Raw genomic sequence first — 25953 nt, forward strand, 5'->3', positions numbered from 1 at the left:
TGTAGGTTTAAAATTGTGTTTACAGTTTACACCCATTACCTCCTAATTTCAATTATATAATATAATTAGTCTTGTGACATCCCAATTTTCCGTTTTCTCAATCAAATTATTCCAGAAATGTATTTAGGAACTCTATGTACCAAGTATACAAACAGTTAACCTATCTTACTTGTTTGCCGTTAGCTATAGTGAATCGTTTAATGGATAAACTTATATTATTTTCATTAACTTTGACTATAATAAAAAATAAATGCATTACATATTCAATGCAAGCCAATGGCCCACCGATTGACCTAGTCCATTTAATTTATTTATTTAGCTGTTTCATGTTTATAGTTTATTCATATACTGTATGCATCTCATTGAATATACTATAGTGGTTAAGTACCCAAAGTTAGACGTTTACTGGTATAACAATGTAACGTTCACAATATAAATATTCAAATTTAGTGTTCAACTTGAAGTGTTTAGCAAAACTTTTATTGAATTATTACTATCACCCCAAACCATTCATTCGATATTAAAAAGAAAAAATAACGGTATTGAATTTATCATTTCCTTAAATGATTTAAAAAAAAATCAAAAGCTAATTTAAAAAAATAATACTTTCTCATTTAAATTTTGTGTGAGATTGTGATAAGATCAATTTCTAATATTATAATAATCTGTATGCAACAGTAAATTTATTCATTTTTTTTTTCTTAAAAATAATAGAAATAATAAAATAAACAATAAGTGTTGCAATGTTTGAATTATTTAACCTAAAGTAGAAGTTTTATAAACTTATAGTTATATTACAATACTAGATAATGTAATTAATTTATCATTAAAATCATAACAATTATCTATTTTAAATATAGGTACATATACGATTATAACGTGTATTTATTATTGTAATGTATATTATCATCAACGTTTATCATTATAAAAAATTTAGTAGTATTGCTAAAATATAGAAAAATCATAAAAATATTGATTAAAAAATATTCACATATATCCATATATCTACATATCTGTTTTTCCAGATCGTCCTTGACAGTTATAATCAAAATCAAACATTTATTTTTATAATTTATAATTTATTTTTAAAATATTAAAATTAAATTCCATCTACTGCTTAATCATTGTACTATGTTCAGTGTACTATACTATTATATTGATTGAACATTAATGATTAATGATTCTGTCGAAAACTTGGAATTTAAGAAAGCCACTGATGCGATCTATTGGCTATTGTATTTCAATATATTATGTATGGTGTAGTGGTACACTATACCAACCATTCATCATAATACGACTCAATATTATTAAATCAGTTTTCTTAATTAAATTGATTCATAAAATAATAAATGAAATATTTCAACGTAATTTACAAAATTTGACAACCATCATTATTTCACACTTTCCCTATTTATGTATATCATGAAGATTTATTATTGGCATGTTGTTAGTAACAAAACTGTAATTAATGGGTTTTTAAATAAATATGAACACATTTTGGATATTACATATTATAATATTATTATTCCAATATGTGACCCATGGATATCGAGAGCAATCAATTATCAAATATGAAAATAATATTTCAGTAAAAATATAAAAAATATTTAAGAAATATTGTTATATTCTGTTTTTAAAATATTAGTCGTTGGCTACTCTAAAAATGAAATAATTTTATGTTATTTATTTTTAATACAATATAATACTATAAAAAAAAAATTCAATTGAGGTTAAAATAATGTTATAATATATGAGCCCATAGACTTTTCATTCTATCCGAAAATGTGACTTGCTTATTGTATGCGAAACTATTCATATCAATTTATTTAATTTAACATTTTAAATTATATTCTTGGTTAAAAGAAATTAATTATATAATTGACTGTCAACCAACAATGAGTAACAGCCACCTACTGTTATGACTTTACATTAAACTCCAATAAATCAGTAAATCATTTCTTCATTTTTTTGTCATAATATTATGTACACCGATAATATAAAAAAAATAAACTATTGAAATCCTTAGTATCTTAGAAATACTGTATGAAACTTGCTATAAGATAAGCCAATTTGGTTAGTATTTGTTCCATCATAATTTTTTCTATATTGTTTAAAAGTTTTATTGGTTTTTGACATTTATATCGTGAATTCAAATAGCGTAAGAGTTAGCAGAATTATTTTAAAATTGTATACGCCTCCAATCTTCTATGTGGATATAATACAGCGGTCCTTAACGACCAGCTATTAGTATAAAAAAATCGTCTGACAAACGATATACATCTGAAAGACCATTGTCGGTTTTGTTTAATGAAATAACGTGTAATTCACTACGCGTATAATATATAAATATATATATATATATCGTGCGCTCACAGCAGACGGAATAAACAGCGTAGAGATTTCTAGCTATAATAGTAATAATAACAAAAAAAACGATTTTTCTCGGACCATTTAGTGACCCATTTGTCGCTGTGCATTATTATTATTACAGCAAAGCGAAAGAAAAGCGCGCGTAAGTTTTTTTTTCTCTACACACTTATATCTATTTATTTATTTTTATAACCTCAAAAATCTCCGAACCGGAATAATGCAAAGTTATACGCGTGATTATATTAGCCGGTACATCGGTTTAATGGGATCGCGCCAGGGCGAGTGGGACAGTGGTAGGCAGGCAGGCAGGCAGGCAGGCAGGTAGGTAGGTAGGTAGGTAGGTATGGGTAGGTAAAATATACAATAGGTATACTGCTGCGGGGCTCGTGGCTGTCTCTTATATATACGCGCCGGAGCTTCGGGCGGCGTCGGCCACTGCGTATTATAAATCTTAATGGGTCCTCTGCTGGGCTCAAATCCGAATTTACTGCTTTCCATTTGTTGCCCAGTGCGTAAGCCACACCGCCGCCGATGCCGCGCACGCTGCACACCGACACCGGGGCCGTAACGTTCGCTAACGATTTCACTTCCGCCACAGTCGTTTTTCCTCCACCCCCACCCCTCCCCCACACCATACCGCGCGACCCACACGCTGTTTAAAAACGACCGATACGCCGTATACGTATTATTATTATTGTTGTTGTTATTGTTATTATTATTAGTATTGCCTTTGCGCCCACACGATTAAATCCGTCCAAAAGTCAATAACTCGATCTCTATTTTATGCATAACACTTATATAATACATGTATAATATATATATAAATGTGTGTGTGTCGGACGGGTATTGTTATTAGACCCTTCTCCCGACCCCCCTCTTTCAATCCGAAACGCACTCACGCACACACACATTCAATGGACTTATCGTATCAGGAATCGGACGACGACGATTGCTGCGGGGTCCAATTGATTGAAAACGATTGGCCGACGTTTATTTTTTTTTTATGGAAAATTTCACCCCAGGGAACAACGAACTCCGATGTGATGTGCGTTGACATTATACGTACACAAGCCTCGACACTATTTTAAGGTCTAATATTTTGTTTCCCCCGAAGTGTGACTTTTTAATGGAGTTTTCCGATTTTGGTTTGTGTAAAAGAATACATATATATTATATATATATACGTATGGGTGGTGTGTATGTATTTGTTAAGCCATTTGGTCGGCACTAAAAACTTTTAGTCAACATTGTGTCTATACGACCTTTCCACAGTCACTTCTATTTTTTTTTTTCATCGTCATCGTGACTGATATTAAAACGTCCGGTACCAGTGTAGGCGTGTAGTTGTATTTCGTAAATCGAATCCACGTGTCAGAAAGTTTTCGTAATCATATCATGTGCTGTGTGAAACGAAATGGTGGCAGGTATCTATGAATAGACTCATTCATCCGCTGTAAGCAAATAAATTGTGTATATTTTTTTTTTAAATTTGTTGAACATTTTATACTGTAAAATAATTCGATAGAAAAGCTGTAGTTTGTCCTGGAAATTCAGTCTGATTTCCGCTCTTGTTTATTCTAGTTGTTTTGATTTTAAATTGTATGGAGTATGTGGGTATAGCCGTATAATTATAGAACTGTTTAAGTACCGATATTAAATCATAGTATTATTTTATCTGTCTTATTTTAATCAAAAATACAAACACATATATTTCTCCGAAAAGCATAATCTAATGTTATTTTATCTAACTATTATAATATAGCAACATGCGTATGTATATATTTACATTAATAATTCGTTGTTTCATTTTTTGTCAACCATCTAGTCCATCGGATTGTACCCCTATCCCATATAAGTCGGACTAGCATGGTCACAAAAATAAATAGTTCACTTGATTTATGTATTATTGTGTATGCAACTGATATAAATATAAATAATAATCTTCGGATATAATTTAAGTTCAAAAAATTATATTTTTGTGCTTGTAAGTACCACAATAAAATATGCCGGAAACACGAAAATTCGAGTTTTGTTCAGTTTTTTGTACTTGGTGCTGTTAACATTTTTTTTTTATGTTTTACGTTGGTACAACAAGAGTTTTGTTTAATTTCTTGTTTTTTTTTTGTTTCGGCATTAAGCCAATATTGTCTTGTCTGGTTTCACGTAAAGCCTAATAAAATGTACCTATCTAGCTATCTAACTATATAGTATTATAAAATATATCATACAAACAATAGAAGATTATAAGGGGCATTATAATTTTCATGTTTACTAAAAATAAAACTATTTTTCTGTTATTGAATTATAAATACATCGTTTTAAAAATATGTTCAACTTTATTTATTAAATTATAGTAAAAACACTTGTTTTTAAGATTGTGTCTTTATATAGTGACTCATCATAAACCTATACCTAGAACTTACTTGTATGACAAATCAATCCCTAAATGAAGAGGGGTAAAAATAATCACATTATTGCTCAGAAACGTTTACAAAATATATTTAGTTTCACATAGTATGTTTAGTTTCTGAAGCTATTTTGAAACTTCGATTTGGCATAAAAACAACCATTCGTATAGAATACATTTCCCAGAATTACATACATGATTTTTTTTATTTCACCATATGGAATAAATAAATGTAAATAATTATATGACTATAAAAATATTGGATAAAATATGATATTTTTATATAGGTACTGACTACCGGATTCTTACCAATTTTTCCGATATGTGAACCAGTATTCACATGTGTTATAATTTATTATAAATAAATAAATGTGTAACGTTGCTATATTTGACCCAAAAAAGCCAACCAATTTCAAACTGGATAGCTTATCGGGATTCCGTGTAAATATTTTTTTTTTTAAATTATTTTATTTGTATCTGTTCATATAATATTCTGAAGATCGAACTTCCCTACAACCCAACTGACTATTCGGTAGCGCTAAATAATAAAATGATACAAAAGACAAAATTAGCACTAAAAACAGCAAAAATTACAGTTTTATTATTTTGGGATGCGTAGATAAAGAACGACAGGGTGAAGAGTAAAGCTCCGTATACCTAGGCTAACACATGCCAGTATCCGAGTACGCTTTACCTTATCTTTAATTTTAAGTTGTAGTTTAATAACTAATAACCATCCAAAATAGTAATGTATTATTTGGTGCTATCTTTGAATTTTTACGGAAGCATATAATATGCTTGTAATAATTATGCAAACAATATTTTGATTGGTACTAACGTACGTGCCTGACATTGACACAATGGTGTGAAAACAAATTAGACACATATAATATTATAGACATCAAATTTACAATACTCCATTGAACTAAACCAAACCACAAGAGAAAACCCATCTAAAAAAACGACCAGGAAAAATTGACATTATTCTCTGTTCATGTAAAAATTGGTATCAATTTATTTGAAAAACAACGTTTCCGTTACTGTAAAATAAAAAGTCGAATGGCGATATTTTTTTTTATCTTTATTCTCTTTAAAAAAAAAACCCCCCGATAACAGGACATTGAATAATGTAGACTCTTTTTTGTAGTCATATGGCATTTATTTTAAATTTTTATATTCAACTCGACGAGATTTTTATTTTTAGATGAGATTTTAAAAAAAATGAGAATAGATTAGAGCATTTAGGTGCCTATATATTTAACATTTGAGGGAATAATATAGATACATGATGTTTATTCGCGGAGCAAATTAATACAACTTTTTTCAGAGTAGAAGATTTGACATAAAATATTTCACAAATAATTATGTTTAAAATCTAAATGAATACATCAAATAAACAAAAATTGTATGGGTATATTATTTATAATAGCGCACGTGTTAATAAAAACTATCGCGAATTAAAAAAAATACCTACCTATAATCTGTCTTGCACGAATTTCGGAAGTAATGTAAAACATTTTACACACGGTTTAAACTTTAAACTTCAAACAATTATTCATAATTCATATTGCTTGCTTGATGATAAACGCTTTATGCATATTGTGCTGTATAAAATAAGTGTGACTAAACTTTGTTACTAGTCGACGGCAAGTAACTTGTTGAAAACTGTTACTAACTTATTGGTGGATTGATTAATGATCATAATTATTCTAATCCTAACATTAATCTGCATTTAATGGCGTATAATTTAAATGATTAATTTATGATTTGCATCAAAAAAATTATTAAATTTTAATTGCAATAATTATTGAAATATTTCAATGATTTTTAAATGTATTTATATGTATGACTTATTGACTTATGAATTTCATGTTTAAACTAAAATATACAGGATTCACTCTACGTCATTAAAATAAGAGGTAATATTAATTTTTGGTATACAAAAAACAAATCTTGAGAACCTAGTAAGAACATATTATTTAAGTTGTATATGTTTGACATTTTGTTTGTTTGTAGATTATACAGCTATGTTCAATGTTATTGCATTAGCATTAAACAAATTTATGCTTTTGGGTTGTACAAAATTATAACTAAGAAAAACAATTATTAGGTAGGTAGGCGTTGTTAATTAAATTATATTAATTATTATTAATTATTATTTAATTATAATACATACAAAACCAAAATGTATTAAAATTAGTTGTAGGTATGTAAAGACAGTGTAAGTAACTATAGATTTATTATTTAGCAGAATATCCGTTATTAAAATTATATCTTTAGTTGTATAATTTATATTTATTTTGATGTAATATTTAAATGGATTTCTGTTTCCATTTGACATAGAAGCAAACAATCAAACAATACGGGACAGAAAATTTCATAATTTTTTTTTTTTTGGGGGGGGGGGGATTTATTCTCAGATAATAATAGTAAAGTTGATATCTTGTCTATTTTCTCCAAAATATAGATCTAATCTATAAAAAGCTTTATAGTACTTATTATACACATATGACTTTAAAACTTCCACAAGTATATAAGAATGAGATTGGTATACCAACAATGTTTTCAACTCCAGACTTAGGTTGAATATAATTTACGCATTGTTCTCATTTATTTCGTTTCTACATCCACTCACAAGTACATTCCTAAAAGGTGTTGGTAACTAATTTCTTCTCCGAAGGCAGAAACTTCATAAGGTCTAGAAATAATGGAATTTTAACCAAAAGTTTGTATTGTACACTATCATATTTTATTTAAAGGAATTACGAAGTTAAAAAAAAATAAGCAATGTAATTCCGTTTTTTGTATTGATCAGCCTAAGTATAATTAACATTTTAATCCTTATAAACACATAAAAAAGACTTACTATTTGGTATGATCAATTATGTTACTTCAGTTTTTCAAATCTTCAATATGTAATTATTTTAACGCTGAATTTAAAGTTGTTTAAAATAAAAATTGAATCTTAATATTTTAGAGTGAATACTAATTATTATTATAGATAAATGTATTTAGATGATTTAATATAAGTTTGGAACAGATTTTTACATTTATTGGATTTCGATAACTTAAATTATGCCACAGAGAATTTTCATTTTTAAATTGTGTAATTATGTTTACGGTTAAAGCTATTAAAAAAAATATTTTTTAATTTTCAAACACCTATATTATACTCATTAATTTGTCTAATATTTATCACCAATATCAAAGTTAAAATGACAAGTTTTTCTCAGAACATCTATTCAAGATTTCCATTTTTGTCATCATTCTAAAAGATTATTTGTAAATAAACAAAAGAAAAACCAAACAAATGCTCACCAAGTCTAAAGATGCGATAAAATAACATTAGTAAATTGCTGTCAACGGATTTCTGTAAAACTTGTTTGCAATGCTTTATAATATTTAACGTTTTCTTTTCTTTTTCATAAAGATTGCTTTTAAGCATGGCATTTTATTTTAGTTCTTATTTCTTTCAATTACAGATGTATATACTTGAATAAATATTGTTTATTTCAATCAATTTTTCAGACCTGAATTAACTCAATCTCTTATCCATACTAATGTCAAATACACTGTAAATGCCAGTTACAAGTTCTTAGGATTTGGTACTTCTAATTATTTGAGTGTTCAAAAAATCAAACTGTGCTGGCGTTTGTACAACATTTGTATTATGTACTTTAGAGAATTTGTCGAAACTCAAAAATACATGACCTTGGAGATTTTAATTTTTCTTTAAATATTTGTGTTAGAATTTACTGCATTGAATAAAGTTTTCATAATATTTCAGCTCTTTTTTTTATAGATATTTGAAATTTTTATATTTTTTCAATATATAAGTATATAATAATGCATATAGTATAATAAAATTTTTGTTTATGGGTAAAAACGAATTTGCCATTTTAATAAAATGTTCATCATATGTTTTAGTCCATTTAAGAAGTATTGAAAATACGGTTGTAATTTTTTTAAACATTAAAAGTTCAAATTTGTACGAAATTCGTCAAAATCACGAAAATATCCAAAATTATAGAAGTACATTAGAATCTTTCAAGTATAATTTTTTATTTTACAGTACACTGCAGTGATATTTAAAAAATATTTATATTAATTTTAATGGATTTATTATGTAAGCCTATTTATACTGTTATTCTATTTTAAGTTTTTAGTAGCTGAAAGTTCATAAAAATAGTATATCATATAAATATTATATATTATTATTATAATACTGATAAAATTATACACTTTATGTTTACTCCAACTTATTACTTTCATATAATAAAAGTTGTAATGTTATAAATATATAATAAAATATTCTAAGTAATAAAGACACACCGTCTCCTCTCTGAATCGTTTTTCGTATGCAATTATTCATCATTCAATTAAATTTTAACACACACATAAAATTTACTTAACCTACAGTACAGCAGAGCGCTAACTACTAGCCCAATTGAATTGTTAATTTAATTAGTCATTTGTTTTCAGTGATACATAGATTTCACTAATTGGTCACAATATTACAATTAATGTAATTTGCAACATTTTATATATTTCTTCATTGGAATAAAAGCTCTCTTCAATGTTTGGTCTGCAATTAAAGTTTCAGTTATTCCATCCGTGAATGAAATATTTGTGTCCATGTCTCAATACTTAAAGCTAGTTTATGTGATGTTAGTAGATATTTTTCGAAAATTTATGGGGCGTTTAATTTGTATTGCTTCTGAAAACACAAAACACAAAACACAACTTAATCATATAACCCGGTATAGGTGCCACGAAAAGTAAAGCGAGTAGGTAATTGCAAGTTTGATTATTACCTTCATCTCAGTTCGGAATGGTCGTGTTGTGACTTTCATATAATGTATATTATGATGAATAAACCATTTTGAATATTGTAGTTTAAAAAATATATGTTGTTAAAATTCCAACTGTCCTACAACGTATCTCGACTTTTGGTATGACATGAATATAAGGGTCGAATTTACGTAACCAGAACTTTTATCTTTGCATAAATCAAACAGCCGTCCGTTTGTGTTATGCAGATTAGTACATATTCAATAAAATTGTGGTAAGTATACATAGAGGTATAAAAAACCTGAAAGCTTGGTGCTATAATGGGAAACAGCTGGTAATATTTGCCGAGAATAAAGAACCACAGTGGTTGTTTTTTTTTACATTTCAAATATCCATCAACCCATATAATCGATGAGCAGCAACGCCGCGCGAGATTGGAAAAGGAACTCAGAGCGTCGATTATTACTCACAGTCGCGAGCGTTCTAGTTAATTGTCCCGAGGCCTCGCCACCGATGCACGTCGGCGGCCCTGAAAACCCATTAAGCACAGTATCAGCAAAATAATAATGAATAATTTCAAAAATAGGTTAGGCCGTCTGGAGTTGTGATAAGCTCACTGAAAACCAGGAGTGTTCGCTTGTAATGAAAACTGCCTTTAAAAAAATCTAAATCAATAGGTATCTGGATTACTTGATCACAGGCCAAACGTCAATAGACGCTGCGCAACACGTTCGTGAAGTTGACATTTTCATCTCCCTCCTCGCCTGTAAATCTGATGCACGGAGGAAAAAAGTTTATTATTATAATTTATATTATATAGACATACTATAGGTATAGTATAAACATAATTAATAATTATACATGTTATAATGCACTTATAACATTTAAAAATAGGTATTGTGTTCTGGTTCAGTACATTTAATACTTCAAGCATTGGCTGAAGAGTAGAATAAAAATAACACAGATAGGATATTAAGCCCTTCTCCTATACATGCGTCTTTGGGTAAATTGTCTCAAAATTATCTATCTTATAGTTACATCTTCTGTATTATGTTTTGCCCCCCCCCCCTGATTGTTACACAAAATTATTCTGTATCTTGGTAGTGGCGTATAATCATTATACTCGTCTATCTTACTCCGAGTGCTCCCAAATCATTAAAAACTAAAAATGTCACTGTAGGTTATTCGCTCGTTTCAAAATTATTATGGGTTACAGTAGATGAGCAATTATATAATAATATAATAATGTAATATACGACTTGAGGTTGTTTGTATAAATATATTGATTCACACGTTTTATATTTCATCGATGATTAATTAAATTAAATTACGTTCCTGGAGTATTTTTTTACATTTTAGTCTCAATAATTATGCATTTTTAAATAAACCAAGAAAAAAATGTTATGATATCGTGAATAATATATTATTGAAGATTACAAATTAATGACTGTATTAATACCAATTTTTAGTTGATAGTTATAGAATTCTTAGTAATTGAAATAATAATAGGAAATGCAAAATAATAATTTATCAATTTTGTTGTTGTTATCAATTACATTTCCTCTTGAATAACATTTAAAAACTAATCATCGTATTTAAAAGTTAAAATTAAAAATCATTAATTCAATTTTACATTTAAGGTGTTGTACAGTTGTACGATACCTTGTATTAATGTTTTATTTTGTCGCCGGTGGGACGACGAAAATGTAATTTTTTTCCTTTCCCGCTTGATAACAAAATAAACTGCAGTAGTATAAGTGTAGTGTCAAATTGAATTATTACTACTAGTCAAACACACACTGGACACAAATTTAAGCAATTGCCAGTCGTGTATTTCTCGTTACGAAATATCTGTATCACCAACAGTAACTCTTTTTCTCTATTTCTCTTTTTGAACTTTTCTGGTCATAGATTAATGGAATACCCCGATCGGTCTATGTATTGAACGTTCTCTGGACACATTATTCAATTACCTCTTAAGCTATAATTTGTTTCTGAGTTGAACATTTTGGCTCCAATAAATCGTTAGTGTGTCATTCTTCACAAATCGCAAAACTGTAGAGGAAAATTACTCATATTCTTGTATCTTGATAATACATTTCCAATTCTTTCCACAAGTTTTTCGTCAATATTTTTTTTAATCCATTAAAATTGATATTTTAACGATTTCTTAGACTTTTGGTAATTTACAACACTATGTGAATAATAAATTAGACGGTATGACATGTTTAATCGTAATGAACAACTGTGTTTTAAATTTTAAAATCTGCGTGAATAATTTTGAAATTTGAAACGAAGTCAAATGACAATAAAATAATGTAGAATAAACTATTCGTTGGAGTTATAAAATATTAATGCCTAACTTCATTATGAAAATGTATTTATTTGTTTTGTTGTTTTATTACACCGTTACACACACAACAGTATTATTTGAAATGAACTATAATACTATTATATATTTATATGGCCTGGTTATAAAAAAAACTACTTGTTTTTAGTTCAGTTAATTGGTATTTTACTATAATATTATAGTTTAAAGTAAATAAAATAACGAAATCAACTAAGTTCTTGTTTCATTACACATTTATGATGATAATTAATAAATACGAATGCATGTAGGTACACCAAAAACTTTTGTGTGTTATACAAGAGTAAGATGATGTGTGGGTTGTATGTGACTATATTACAAATCCTCATTGGCCTCCGATTGGTAAAACTTGACATCGTTTAATTACAGTATTTTCAACTCCATGCCAAAGCGTTACTCCGCCGTCACTGTATACCCACTCACTCCTGGGGATACAAGGCAAAAAAAGAGTTATCGTGAAAACTTATTATTTTGCTTTCTCTGCTTTTTCCATCTTCTTGATGGGTTACCGATTAATTTATTAAACTTTGGCAGGACCCTGGCCAAAATATCCGTTCTTTCTTCTTTGAGCAGAAAAGGTATATATACCGTGATAGGTATAGGAGTAGGAAGGTGGTGGTTTGGGAAAAAAATAAGAAAAATCGATTCACTGAAAGTATAAATTAGGGCACAATGGGGTGCTTCTATTACACCACTACCAGTTCTACTCTTCTCGCCGCCATCAACGTGTCTCTAGCATAAGACCCGGTGCCAACAAATCCTTTGTACGGGAGTATCAACTCTCATCCCAATACCACTGTTCCGCATCGAAAACAGTCCTCATTATGTAGTTTAGTAGAGCGAATAGTCCTTATTGAGAACTATTGTTACCCAAATTTAATGTATGTATAAATGCTTTAGACATTTGAAAAAAATTATCCTTGAGTATTAGTGCATAAAAAGTCTGTACTACATCGGAGCATAAGCTAGGTGTTCCCGATACATATTAATTCTACTTAATCAGTGATAAATGACTACCATTGTGTATATTTTTGTAAATTTATCGCTGCAATATTCAATTTATTTTTTGTCTTAAGTATACAATAATATTTGTGATAGGGCCGGGTACTAAAAATATTATTGAGTAATGCCCGGACACCGATATACTTCGCGCGCACCACTAATTACCTACCGACTCTTGTACCTATGACGTATGGTGTGTGTGTGTGTGAGTAACTCAGACGGCAGCGGTCGGGATCGCCTCACGAATACCGACGAGCTACGTAATGACGTGAGTGTGTTATATGTGTATGCGTGTATGTGTTTGTGTGTAAATAATAAATGGTAACAATGGTATAACGGGTAACTTTTGTATAATAAATTTATAAAATAATCAAATGACCAAAAAATGGCCTTTGGCTTGCTATACAATAATAATAATAATTAATAAGTATGTATTAATAATATTGACCCTGCTGGTCCAACAAGTAAAAATAATATTTTATAATATGTGTGGTGATTTAAATAAATCACAGTGACACAAATAAAGGATAAAAAACAAAATATAAGATATAATATAAGAGTGGCGATTAGCGCTCACGTAATGTAAATACAATGTAGTATAAGATAATGCCTATTTGGCTCACCAATAAAATATAAATATAATTGTAATAAAAATATAAAACTCACAAATATGACGGTGAACGGCTGGCCAGCTGCTACCTGTGCCTACAAAAAATATGGTAATTGACACACACACACACACAATAATAATAGTTAACAACAACGCGCGTACAAACGCAATATAAATTATATAAAACCAGCAAAAAAAATGGAATACAAAGAAAATATAGTATTTGGCGATTAGCGCCCACGAATACAAAGAAATTATAGTATTTGGCGATTAGCGCACAATAAAAAACTTATAAAATGATATAATATAAAATATACGGCGACCGGCACACTCAACGATAAATTTTTCGTCTTGATGACAGCGGTGTGCGAATGAACAGGCACATTTACGGCGGCCGTGCTAAAATACTAATAATCGCGCAGCCGGAGAGGCGGCGGCGATAATTTACATATTATATAATAATTCACAGGTGATACGGATAATTAAAGCATAAATAAAAACAATAATATAAATATAGGAACAAACAGGTAACAGATAGGAGATGTGCGTGTGTGTGTGTGTGTGAATTTAACAAAACAAATATCGGTCGCTGACCTACACCGGGTTGAGCGGTATAGTGGTGCGGCGGCACTTAGACATCCAAATAAAAATCTTATCTGGCGTCGACAATTTGAAAGACGTAATAAATATTTATTGTTTTGGTATGGGGTGTATATAACATTATATATAAATATGTAAGAAGTCAATTTTTATTGAACGCAATTGAAATTATTTCAATGCCGAAATATTGATACATCCTCATTGAACGTATTGAACACTAAATATAAAAATATAAATTTGGTTAAAAAGTAAATGCATATTTATTATTTTGTAGGAAATAACTTTGGTATTATGAAACATAGTCTTTTGTTGTTGATATGAAGTCATATTATTATAATAGCAAACATGCTCTGTTAAAATTTGAATAATTTAGATTAAAAGGTATTCAAATATAAATATTATGCAGTACCTATAAAAAAACCCTTGATTTGTTTACTTTACTGTTTTTTAATGTTTAAAATATATCTTTTACGATATTATTTGTGTTCTGGTTTATTATATATATTACCCATGCATAATTGTTTATTGTATATTTGTATGTATATATATTTAAAGTTATTACTATAACTTATAAGTGGTGTATATGTATCCAATATATAAATATAATGTTTTTAATACAAAATTGAATATTCATTGATATAATATTTACAAATATTCTGAAGTTTGTCATATTAGATTATTATTATGCTTAGTAATAAATATTATTGGTATTAGTTTAAAGAAAAAGTATTATATTGTGATATAATTCTTAAATTACATACTAACTTTAGGCTTTTTAAACTTTAAAACCATTTTGTTTGGTTTAACTGGCTTAGTTGCTTTCTTATAAAGTGCCATAATAAGCCATTTAACAGGTCAGCTGAATTTCACCAGACGATTTGAATACGCCTAAATAAATAGTCAAATTTTTCATCAATTTTACATGAAGTTGTGATATCGCATACTTAAGTGTATTTTTCCTCAATATAAGTTCCAGAAATAAATAAAATAAAAATAAACAAGTACAATTTTTCAAATAAAATTTGAATTTTCTATTCAGAAAACGTTCGAAATTCTTCCACTGGGAAGTATGCTGCTTGTATTTTATTATTTCCTCAAAACATCATGTTCTACGTTTATTCGAACAGATTGTGCAATAAAAAATGTTTAAATTTTACAAAAAAAAAAAAAATTGGAAAAGTATTTTGTTTCATTTTGGAATGTTTTTCAAATACTTAATCTGTATTCTATAGCATTAACTCTGGTTAGGTTGAAGTAATAATATGACGTATAGAAGTATAGTTTTGTGTTATTTATCCATGGCTTAAACCTATGCATAGCACATTTTTATTTTACTCAATAGTTAAGGGTTTAAAATGTATAAAAAAAATCGATCTCAATAAAAATATACTGATGATATTAACAGTATCAATTAGTATTAATGTTAATCCAACAAATTACTATTAGTATTTACTATTATATAACACAATATAAGCAATAACTATAATTACATGTATTTACGATGTGTTAAATCTTCAAAATCGCGAGATGTCCAAAAGACAATGCAACAAAATGAGTCGAAATGGATAAAAACACAAAATATGTCTTAACAGCTTTCAGTTGATACAGTTATAGTTTTGCCGCCGGTAAGAAGACGTCTCTTGTATATGTATAAATATATATATATATATATATTTAAACATAAATCTAACTGTAGGTTACCAGGTGGTATTGGTGGCAGACACAGTCAATTTGTGGTAGCAGGATAATAATATGCTGCGGGTTGCAGGTAGTGATTGTGGTGTCAGTAGTGGTGGTAAAAAGGCAATTGTCAAAGGCTACATTAAATCCCCTCCGGATATTTTATTAGATGCTTTTTTTTTTCATTTTCACGCTCACGCTATGGGCCAGTGTATATTTCAAAAGCATCCTGTCTGGATGAAAGAGAAAAAGAATCCTTTTATTTATAATAAAGGCGGATGGAAGTTGGTCTGGTGTAATTTGTGTACGTAGGTGATAGAGCAGTGGCCAAAGAGAAAAACTTTTAAGGTATTCAGCGTTAAATGCGATTTATACGTAAGATAACATTTTATTGTGTGAAGGGCTCCTTGCCACCACAGTCACCTAAGCTATAATATTATCTGTTCTTATCACGGATACCGGGGATATTCAAGACTAATATTTTCTGACTTATTAGCACCTTTATCACGTGGTTTAAGGGATAAAATTAGTATAATAAGGGATTATTATTACTGTTATTACGCCCCAGCTTCCACCTGCAGGTATCCATCAATCCCCAGGCCATTGTCTGACCACGTCATCTGAGCTTCCTATAAACGAAACGTTCTTGTCGTCCTTTATTTACTTTGTTCTCGGTTATGACCAACATTGGCTATGCGGTTGATTCATACATGCGCAGTATTCTGATGCCACATCATTACCGACACCTTCTTATACACTAATTCTAAGTTCTCGATCGTTTGTCTTATCTCGTAAAAAACAATAGATTTTTCGAGAAGAATAATAAAAATAATTGTTAAATTAAGACATTACACCAAATTTTATAAATGTGTATTTAGTGTTTTAAAACAATTAAAAAACCTATAAATTGTATTTAATCTCTATTCAGTGAATTTGGGGCTATATAAAATATACGAGCATAAATTAGGTAATAATAATATTAATTTGATAGTATATATGCGTTTTAAGCCATTTATTTTATTTATACACATTTACATATAGCGAAACTCGCTGTTTTTGTGTAATTTATTTATTTATATCATATTTCAGAACGAAAACATTTCATATTTTTGATTTTAAATCGTATATAGGTGCCTAAAAAAAACATTAATGGCTTACATAATATATAGTTTATTATATCGTAATACCATTACGAAACTTAATTATTTTATGTACGATTTTATGTACTAAAACATATTATATGACATATTTAATGGCGATGAATATTTTACCGATATCAACCCGTTATAGCCCAACATACAGTAGGTTTATATTATGTACTCAGAACAAACTATTATGCTAGATTGCTACTTTGCTAGTAAGTTGCTCCTAGCTTCATACTTAGAATTTTAATATTCAAAATGATCGATCCAAAAGTTTTGAATTCGCTTTGATATTTGATGGGAATATATAAAATATGAAATCTCTTCAGTAACTTTAGAAAAACTATTTTTTTTTTTACAAGAAACTTTTATATTTACGAGCACAATATAATATTGCTTTAATAAAATACTGTATTCCCCAAAAAGGTTTATAAATATAGTTTATAATGTAGTTAACTGAAAAAGAAAATATGTAGGTGTAATGTAAATTGAAAATGTAAATTATTTGACACCGTCAGACGATTTGTTTACTTTCTTATAATATTTTGTTGATTCAATTTGAAACAGAGTCAAAACTCTGTGCAAGACAATGATGCAGGTATTATTAGCATTTATACTTAATTTGAATGAAACTATAATTGAATGTATTAAAAAGAAAAAACGATTCTAAGAGGAGCCTATTGTTTAAGTTCACCAAAAATATGGTAAAGATGTTTTCAAAAATAAGAGCTTGTTCCTACATATTATTTATAGGACAGGTTTTTTTTATTTTCCGTTTAGTGAAAAGTATTGAGAAACGTAATAAATGCCCCCCTAAAGTACATTTTAGATATTCAGTACTGATCACGTTCAATGGTGCAACCTATATAAACAGAGCACGTGTATTTTTTTGTAATGTTTTTCACTGGTAAAAATGAATTATCAATCGGTAAAAAAAAATTGCTCTGGTCGGAATCAAAAGCACTATAATGTTACTCATACTTTCGGCTATTCATCACGCAAAGAACATTTCATAGGTGCCTAATGAAACGTTCTAGGCGTTTCTATTTTATGTATACCTATTGTAATATTATAATATCATAGTCATCGGAACTCAAGTGCGACGTCTTCGTATTATATTACTGCGGCAATCGGCAATCTTTATGGCAATCGCTCATATTATTATTACCTACTAATTAGAAGTGTTGAATAATAGAATATTTTATAAAAAAGCATACTAAAAATATAACAATTAAAAATAAATTAATATTGTCTCTTGGCATACTCGCACGTTGTAGTTTTGTATAATGTAATAATCTTATCGATATACATCATTTTATTTTTTTATTGACTCAACTGTCGGTGATCGTTGCAGGAGAATGAACGTGACGGGATTTTGGAATGATTTACCAGATGACGGGCACAGGGCGTGCGGGGCCAGAGTGACGGTGGGCACGTATTACGTGCTGTTTGCAGACGTCGTGCACGGCCGATTTGTAGCCAAAGACAGACAAGGCGCGTTGGTCGAGTGGACAGACGGCAACGAAAGAGCCGTGTGGCATGGACTTGGTGAGTAGTGCACAATATGATATACATATAATATTAATAGGTATAGATAGAATTACATATTGTAAAAAGCATGCCAAAACACGTAAGGAGGCGAATATTTTTCTATCGCATAGTGACGATATCGTAACATGACCGTAAATCAACGAACGAGCAATAAAAATTACCAAAGTTTATGTTCTAGGTTTATTTACTAAAGTAGTTGTAATTCGTTCTGTAACCAATGTAACAAGTGCGTGCTCCTCGATATTGTTCCACACCATAAGGAAAATCTATGAACCATAAATATGATTTTTTTATTATTAAGTACAACCATGACAACGAAAACCTTGGGAAAAAATCGTTCAGAAACAAAAAACATATTTTCTAAAGGATTTTAATTTGCTTTGATATCCATAATAAATGTAGAGGTATGTGAACATGAAACATGCGCCAAATCCGCCCCTTTCCGCAATGGCTAATTCATAAAATATCAGATACGAGTCTACGTCCTCACACAACGGTATAGGTGGTAAATACATTTTTCAAGTGTGAGATTCTTTGTGTAGGCTCTGTCGACAGTTTCAAAAACTATATTTTATTTTATAATAGAGAAACAGAAACCGGGAGTGAGGGATAAAAAACGAATCTTACCATTTGTATACGTGGTCATGAAATAACAGTTTATTACTTGTTACCTAGTTATTCTGGAATCCACATATATGCGCACTACCTCGGTAACCGAAAAAATGTTTTCCTTGTTTATATTCATTGTGCGATATGAGAGGGTAGGAGTATACATATTTTATCAAATTATTTCCGTACCCATGATTTTATGATAAATAATCAAAAATCGCATTGAGGTATGCATGTGTATTGTATATTATATCCTGTGTCCCCGCTGGAGTAATACATTTTAATTCAATTGTAGAATGTCTAACAACTACTCGGTGAAATAATATAGGTACTGACTATCGATTCACTCGTTTGTACAAATGTAAAAATAAACATTTAAGTATATATATTGTGTACATTAATATGATACAATGCACAACAATATTATGACATAATAAGATACAGACGAAATGTGTGTAATAAAATAATTAATAAAATACTACAGCCGGGTGATTTGTACGAATGTTATTAATATTTTGTTTACGGCTACAAGGTTGGCTGAGATACCTAAATGAATACCAACCTATAGTTACTTTAATAAGTTCGGGAAGAATCAGAAATGAATTCTTATCGAATATTATTCCTCTATAAATAAGGTTTCGCGTGCAGGTACTACCAGAGGAACTGCACTGGAAAATATAGCCATGTACATTATACACACTACAAGTGTGTAAAATGTTTGGTTTGACTTTATTTTTATATTAGCATAAGAGACTCGTAAGGATATAACACGTCGAACGTGAGTGTGTTGCTAATTTTCTAAACCGTTCACACAAGGCCCACTCTCACCCACCCCAGTGTAACTCCCCATACCGGAGAAATTGTTTCTCACTCCGGTAACCGTGACACATAAAACCTAAGAGGCGTCTGGTGACCGGCTTTGCGTATGTATATAATATTGCTATATACTCGTATATCCGTCACGGTATACGTCACCGTCGAATCGAATTTCGGTTAATTTTTAATACCATAATCATCAGTAGGTATTATCACCGTTTGAAACGACTTAGCACCTATAGCACAACTATTGCAAAAGCTAAAGAGTTATACCTATTGAGATCGGTAAACTTCAAAATACATTGTGACGATTTTTTCTGGGTCTAGCGTGTGTATATTCTAAATTCTATAATAATAATATGTTGTCGATCTGGAACCAATAACTTGCAATATAGCTAGGGGTCGGTGGTCGCTAGGAGACAGTTTCCGCGAGTTTATTTGCCGTAGTCAACGGTGTAACGGACAACGGTGTTTTATATTTGACACACCCTGCCTATAATATGTTCTTTTTCGCAACAATGTTTTTCACCCTCCCCGCATAGAAGTCTCTTTTCTCCGACGTCACATTTCACTATATGGACCGACAGAATGAAACCACGTTATTCGGACCATTGACCGTTACCAACACTTTTCTGCATATATATATATATATAGCATTAATGGCGGAGAGACCCGGACAATTTATGTGGGTCGTAGTCATTGGACAATGAAAAAAATTCATCCGCATAATGGTCACAGATCTGAGTTGAGGACACGAGAGAAAAAATGACTTTCTCCTCCGTCATAGTATATAGTATTGTAATAAATGGTGGCAATATAAAATGATTGGCAATATGCATGTGCGATGGTGCTCGAATTGTATATAGGTACATAATATTATATGTGTAAGATAAAGTAGATCTTTTCGTTTTTATTTTAAAGTTTACTATTTCTTTATCTTTTTAAATATTTCTTATGTAGGCCTATGAACAGGGCTAATATAATTCAACACTTCACGGTGGGTTCATTATGTTTTATGCAGTATTTGGTACTCGTTTATATAATACAGATAACACAAACATTATTTATATTATTAAAGCTTTTTATGAAAATAATATTGTATAGGCCATACAATTGTGGGTGTAATATATTAAATCTTTTATGTCATTTTATTCCTAACATTTACAAAAATAAGTTGGAATTATTTAGCTATATTATTTTACAACAATAAACATAATATTACATCATATAATTTATTTTATATGTATTAATATATTTTTAATTTTACAAACAACATAATATGATGAAATTACATTTTGTTTTTGATATTATATAAGTCTATTTTTTCACCATAGCAATATGTATATAATAATGTATTTTAATTATTGTCACTCTGGGGCAAGATTAGTATAATAAACTGAAACGTTTCTCCTGTAAAAGTGAGTTTATTATATTATAATGATATTTACAACTTATTTACTAGATAATTTACAAACCTGTAAAAGTGAGAAACAACATTCAATGTTTATTGATCCCAATCTTGTCTCTCACAAAGTCACAAGTTACAAAATATATATTAACAAATTAATTTAACAATTATAACAAATTACTCTAAACATAATAATTAATTTATCCTATCACATATTCACATGGTATTGTATCTTATCAAATCATTCAAAATAATTGATATAATATGATATCACATAATATGTCTTATCAGCCTACCTTATCAACTAACGCGAATTCAAATACCTAAGAAGTATACTTCTTATATCTCCCCCCCTCGGGAGAGAGAAACGTCTGCAAAAGCTTGTTCCGCGTCGTCTTCCAGTGGAATTAGTTTTGAGTAGTGAAAAATGTTAGACTCTTCTTTTTTGTGTCCAGTGTTTACTTTGTACATCGTGTCAGAGATCTTTTCTAATATTTTATATGGTCCTATTCTTAACTTATCTAACTTTTTTCTGTTGAGACGGTTTCCGTTTTCTACATATACCATTTCACCAGTTTGGAAAACATGATCTTTTCTATTTCTGTCATATACTTTTTTATTATACTCATGGTATTTTAAGCTGTTTTGTAGTGCCTTGATTCTATTTTCTTTTAAATTTGTGAGTTGTTGATTTGTAGCTAATTCTTCTGGCAAAAGGGTAGTTATAGTGCCTTCCATCAAATATTTTGGACTAAATTTTGTTACTGTGTGCACCGTTTCATTATACTTTTGTACACATTGTTGTGCTATGGTTGTCCAGGCTTTCCTGTCTCTAGTTTCATTCACTTTACACCTTATTTTATTCACTAAGGTTTGGTTCAACCGTTCATTTAAGCCGTTGGAAAAAGGTGCATTCACTGCTGTGAAAATTAGCTGTATGTTTTTGTTTTTTATATATTCTTTAAATTCATAGGAATTTATTCCTGGATATTGGTCGACCAAGATTTTCCCTATTTGTTCATTATCTGTCACTTTTTTTACCAACTTTATAAAGTCACTACCTGATTGAGTCTTCGAAGTTATAATATGTGCGAACCTTGTGAAATGATCTACAAGTAGGTGCATATATTTTTTTGTTGATCTTGAGCCTCCAAATCCTCCTATCGTGTCAATTGACATTATTTCATAGGGTTTTTTTGCCGGACCCAGCTGTGATAACAATCCATATTTATATTGGCCTCTTGATTTATTTTGTATACAGATTTCACATTTTCTACATGCATCTTTGATGTTTTCTAAAAGATTTTTGGCAGTGTAATATTTCTTTATCATAATTGTCATTTGGCTTATTCCAATATGATTGAACTCTTTATGTACCTTTAATATTAGTGTCCTGCTAAACACTTCTGATAATATAATTTTCCCGTTTCGTAAATATAAATTATGTTCGTTGCACATTGCTTTTTGACTTTTTATTTCTTTATTTTTTTCTTGGTCTTTCTTGATACTTTCCAGACTTATTATATTTACTGTTTTCAGAATATCTTCTTCATATTCATCAGCTTCCAATACAGGATTCCTGCTTAAACAATCCGCTTCTATATTGAATTTTCCTGGATTATATATCACCTTAAAGTCGAATTGAGACATATAATAAGTCAAGTCACCCAGTTCTTCGTCTGGTCGAGCTTTTATATTTAAATCCTTCAAAGGTTTGTGATCCGAATACACTTCAAAAGATCTACCAATCAACCAGTATTGCCAAAATTTAATAGCTTCTTTAATAGCTAATGCTTCTAAGTATATCGCTTTCTTTTTACTTTGTGCACTTGTTAATTTTTTTGAAAAATATGCTACTGGTTTTTCGTTATTATCTGATTGAGGTTGTTTCAATACTGCTCCCAATCCTATAATACTTCCATCAGTATAAATTTTGATTGGTAATTTAGGAACATAAATAGTCAAAATTGGTGTTTTACATAAATAATTTTTTAAATAATTGAAGGCTTTTTGACATTCTTGTGACCAAATAAATTTTTGGTTTTTTCTAAGCAATCTATGCAGTGGTTCTAAAATAGTTGCAACCTTCGGCACATATTCATGATAGAAATTAATTTTACCTAGAAATTGACGAATGTTTTTTTGTGTAGTTGGCGTTGGGAAGTCCATTATTGATTTTAGATTATCTGTCATAGGTCTCACTGTATTATAACCTATTATATGACCTAAGTAATCTACTGTATCTGTTGCAAAAAAACATTTTGATAACTTTAACTTGAAACCTTCTTTTATTATTGCATCCAATAATTTTTTTAAGTGTTCTAAATGTTTTTCAAATGTTTTTGAAAATATCAATATATCATCAATGTAGTTTACTGTGAAATTTGTCAACTCATATTTTCTTATTATATTGCTTAGAATTCTTTGGAATATTGCCGGTGACGTTTTCATTCCAAAAGGCAGACACGTCCATTGGTAATGACCATCCTGGGTGACAAAACCTGTTTTACTTCTGTCTTCAATTCTTAATGGAATTGACCAAAAGGCAGAATTAATATCTAATTTTGAAAAAAATTGGCAATTTCTAGTTTTTGTTACTAAGTCTTCTATTCTTGGAAATGGTTGTGACTGTGGTATTATTATTTTATTCAATTCTCTAAAGTCTATACACAGTCTAGACTTTTTATTTTCATCTTTTTTAAATGCAAGAGTCACGGGTGCTGCAAAGGGGCTATAAGATTCTTCTATCAAGTTCCTCTTTAACAGCCTTGCTATTTGTTGCTCAATTTCTTTTTTATCTTCCATTGTACAATTGTATGGTCGCTTGCTGCAATATTTGTCTATTGTCAGATCAATTCTAGCTTCATATTCTTGTACAGTTCCAATATCAAATTTATCTTTAGCAAATATTTGTTTATATTTATTTACTAGGTTAATAATTGATTTTCTATTTTCCACACTTAAGTGATCTGTAATTGCTTTAAAATTATTGGTATCGATGCATTCATTGAAATTTATTTCATGGATACCTTCTTTATTTTTATTTTTTTCTGTTATATATGCCTTTTCAGGATTATCTTTTTTGCAATTATTATTGTCACAATTAGATTATTTCCCTTTTTGTACTATACACAGATTTTCATCTTGAGATAAATGAAATTGTTTTATTAGGTCTAGTCCAATGAGAAAATCATACTTGAAATTTTCATTGTCTATCACAAAGACATCAACATCTTTTTCTATGTTGAAAATTTTAACTTTTATTTTGATTAAGTGATCGGTTTCATTCACACCATTGATTGTTCTTAATTTTGCTTTTTTAAATTCAGATTTGTTTATTTTTAATTTTAGTGTTTTTGCATTAATGAGTGATACATTTGATCCTGTATCATAAACCCCATTTATAACAAATTTTTTACATATTGTAACTTTTAATTCAATCAATGGTGTGTATACTAGTTTTTTGGATTTTGTTCATCTGTCTCTATGGCTATAAAAGAATTGTTTATTTTTTTCTCTTTTTCTTGCGCATCTTTATACCAACAACTTTCTAATGGATGAAAACGAACTTTGTTTAATTTTTCTTTACAAATTGTACATGGTGTTTTTAATTTAAATCCTTGTTCATTTACTTTTTTAGGTATATCTGGTTTTTTTTTATTTGTTAGGTGTTCTAACTTACCCAATTCATTATATAGATCCTCTGTTTCAATTAAAGTGTTTCTATCAATTTTATCGGTTACATAGTTGGGTAGACCTACTGCAATTAAATCAATCAGTGTACTCACATCAATACTTTTCCTTGTTTCTAACATCAACTTTTCTTTTCTTAATGCGTATTCTATTAGTGATCCTGTTTGATATTTAAAATTAATTGCATACCTGATTGGATTCCATCCTTTATTAGCAAAAGTGTCACAGAATCTTTTTTTCCAGTCCAACCATTGTGAGTTAATAGTTAGTTTTATTAAGACACATTCATACCAATCTATACATGATTTTTCTAGGAAAAGCTTCAATAATTTAATTTTTTTCTCATCTTGTGTCACATTGAATCTGTTGCATTCATCTTCAAATTCATTCAACCATTGACTAGCGTTTTGTGTTTTATTGTTAAACTTATTTATAGTTAACTCTTTTGCAATTTTTTCAATAGGTTTTTCATCTGACTTTCGATTACTTTCAATTAATTTTTCTACTAATTTTTCCAATGTCGTTGTTTGTGCAGACTCATTCGTAGTATTATTATCTATTGTTAATTCTTCTAAGTAATAATCTCTGAATTGTAAATTTTCCTCTTCATCGAGGTAGACTTCTCTAATTTTATCAGTAACCGTCATCCAGATTTTCCTAAATTGATTTCTTTTTGTTATACTTTTTTTCACTTTTGAAAATATTTCATTGTTTGATATCACTGTATGTAATGATGCCTGTTGTAATTCATCAGGCAAAATAAACTTCCTCTCATCTGGAGTTTCAATTGAGGTTATGCAGAGTATATTTGTTTTTCCATCTGTACTACCTCTCATTTTAAATTCAAACTTCAATTTTTCCATTGTTTCTTTTTCTCTTTAAACGAGAATGTTGTTTTATAATAAT

General features: G+C 29.4%; 1 protein-coding gene across 1 annotated transcript in view; it reads left to right on the forward strand.

Moving 5' to 3' along the window:
• LOC111027908 overlaps positions 1-18545 on the forward strand; it is a 35670-nt gene extending 17125 nt beyond the window's left edge. The window contains exon 2 of the mRNA XM_022306410.1: positions 18325-18545. Coding sequence (XP_022162102.1) covers positions 18325-18526 — 202 coding nt within the window. The 3' untranslated portion in view covers positions 18527-18545. The remainder of the gene's footprint in view (positions 1-18324) is intronic.
• Positions 18546-25953: the final 7408 nt, after the last annotated feature.

Source organism: Myzus persicae, unplaced genomic scaffold (genome assembly GCF_001856785.1).
Source record: "Myzus persicae strain clone G006 unplaced genomic scaffold, MPER_G0061.0, whole genome shotgun sequence".
Taxonomy (NCBI): Eukaryota; Metazoa; Arthropoda; class Insecta; order Hemiptera; family Aphididae; genus Myzus; species Myzus persicae.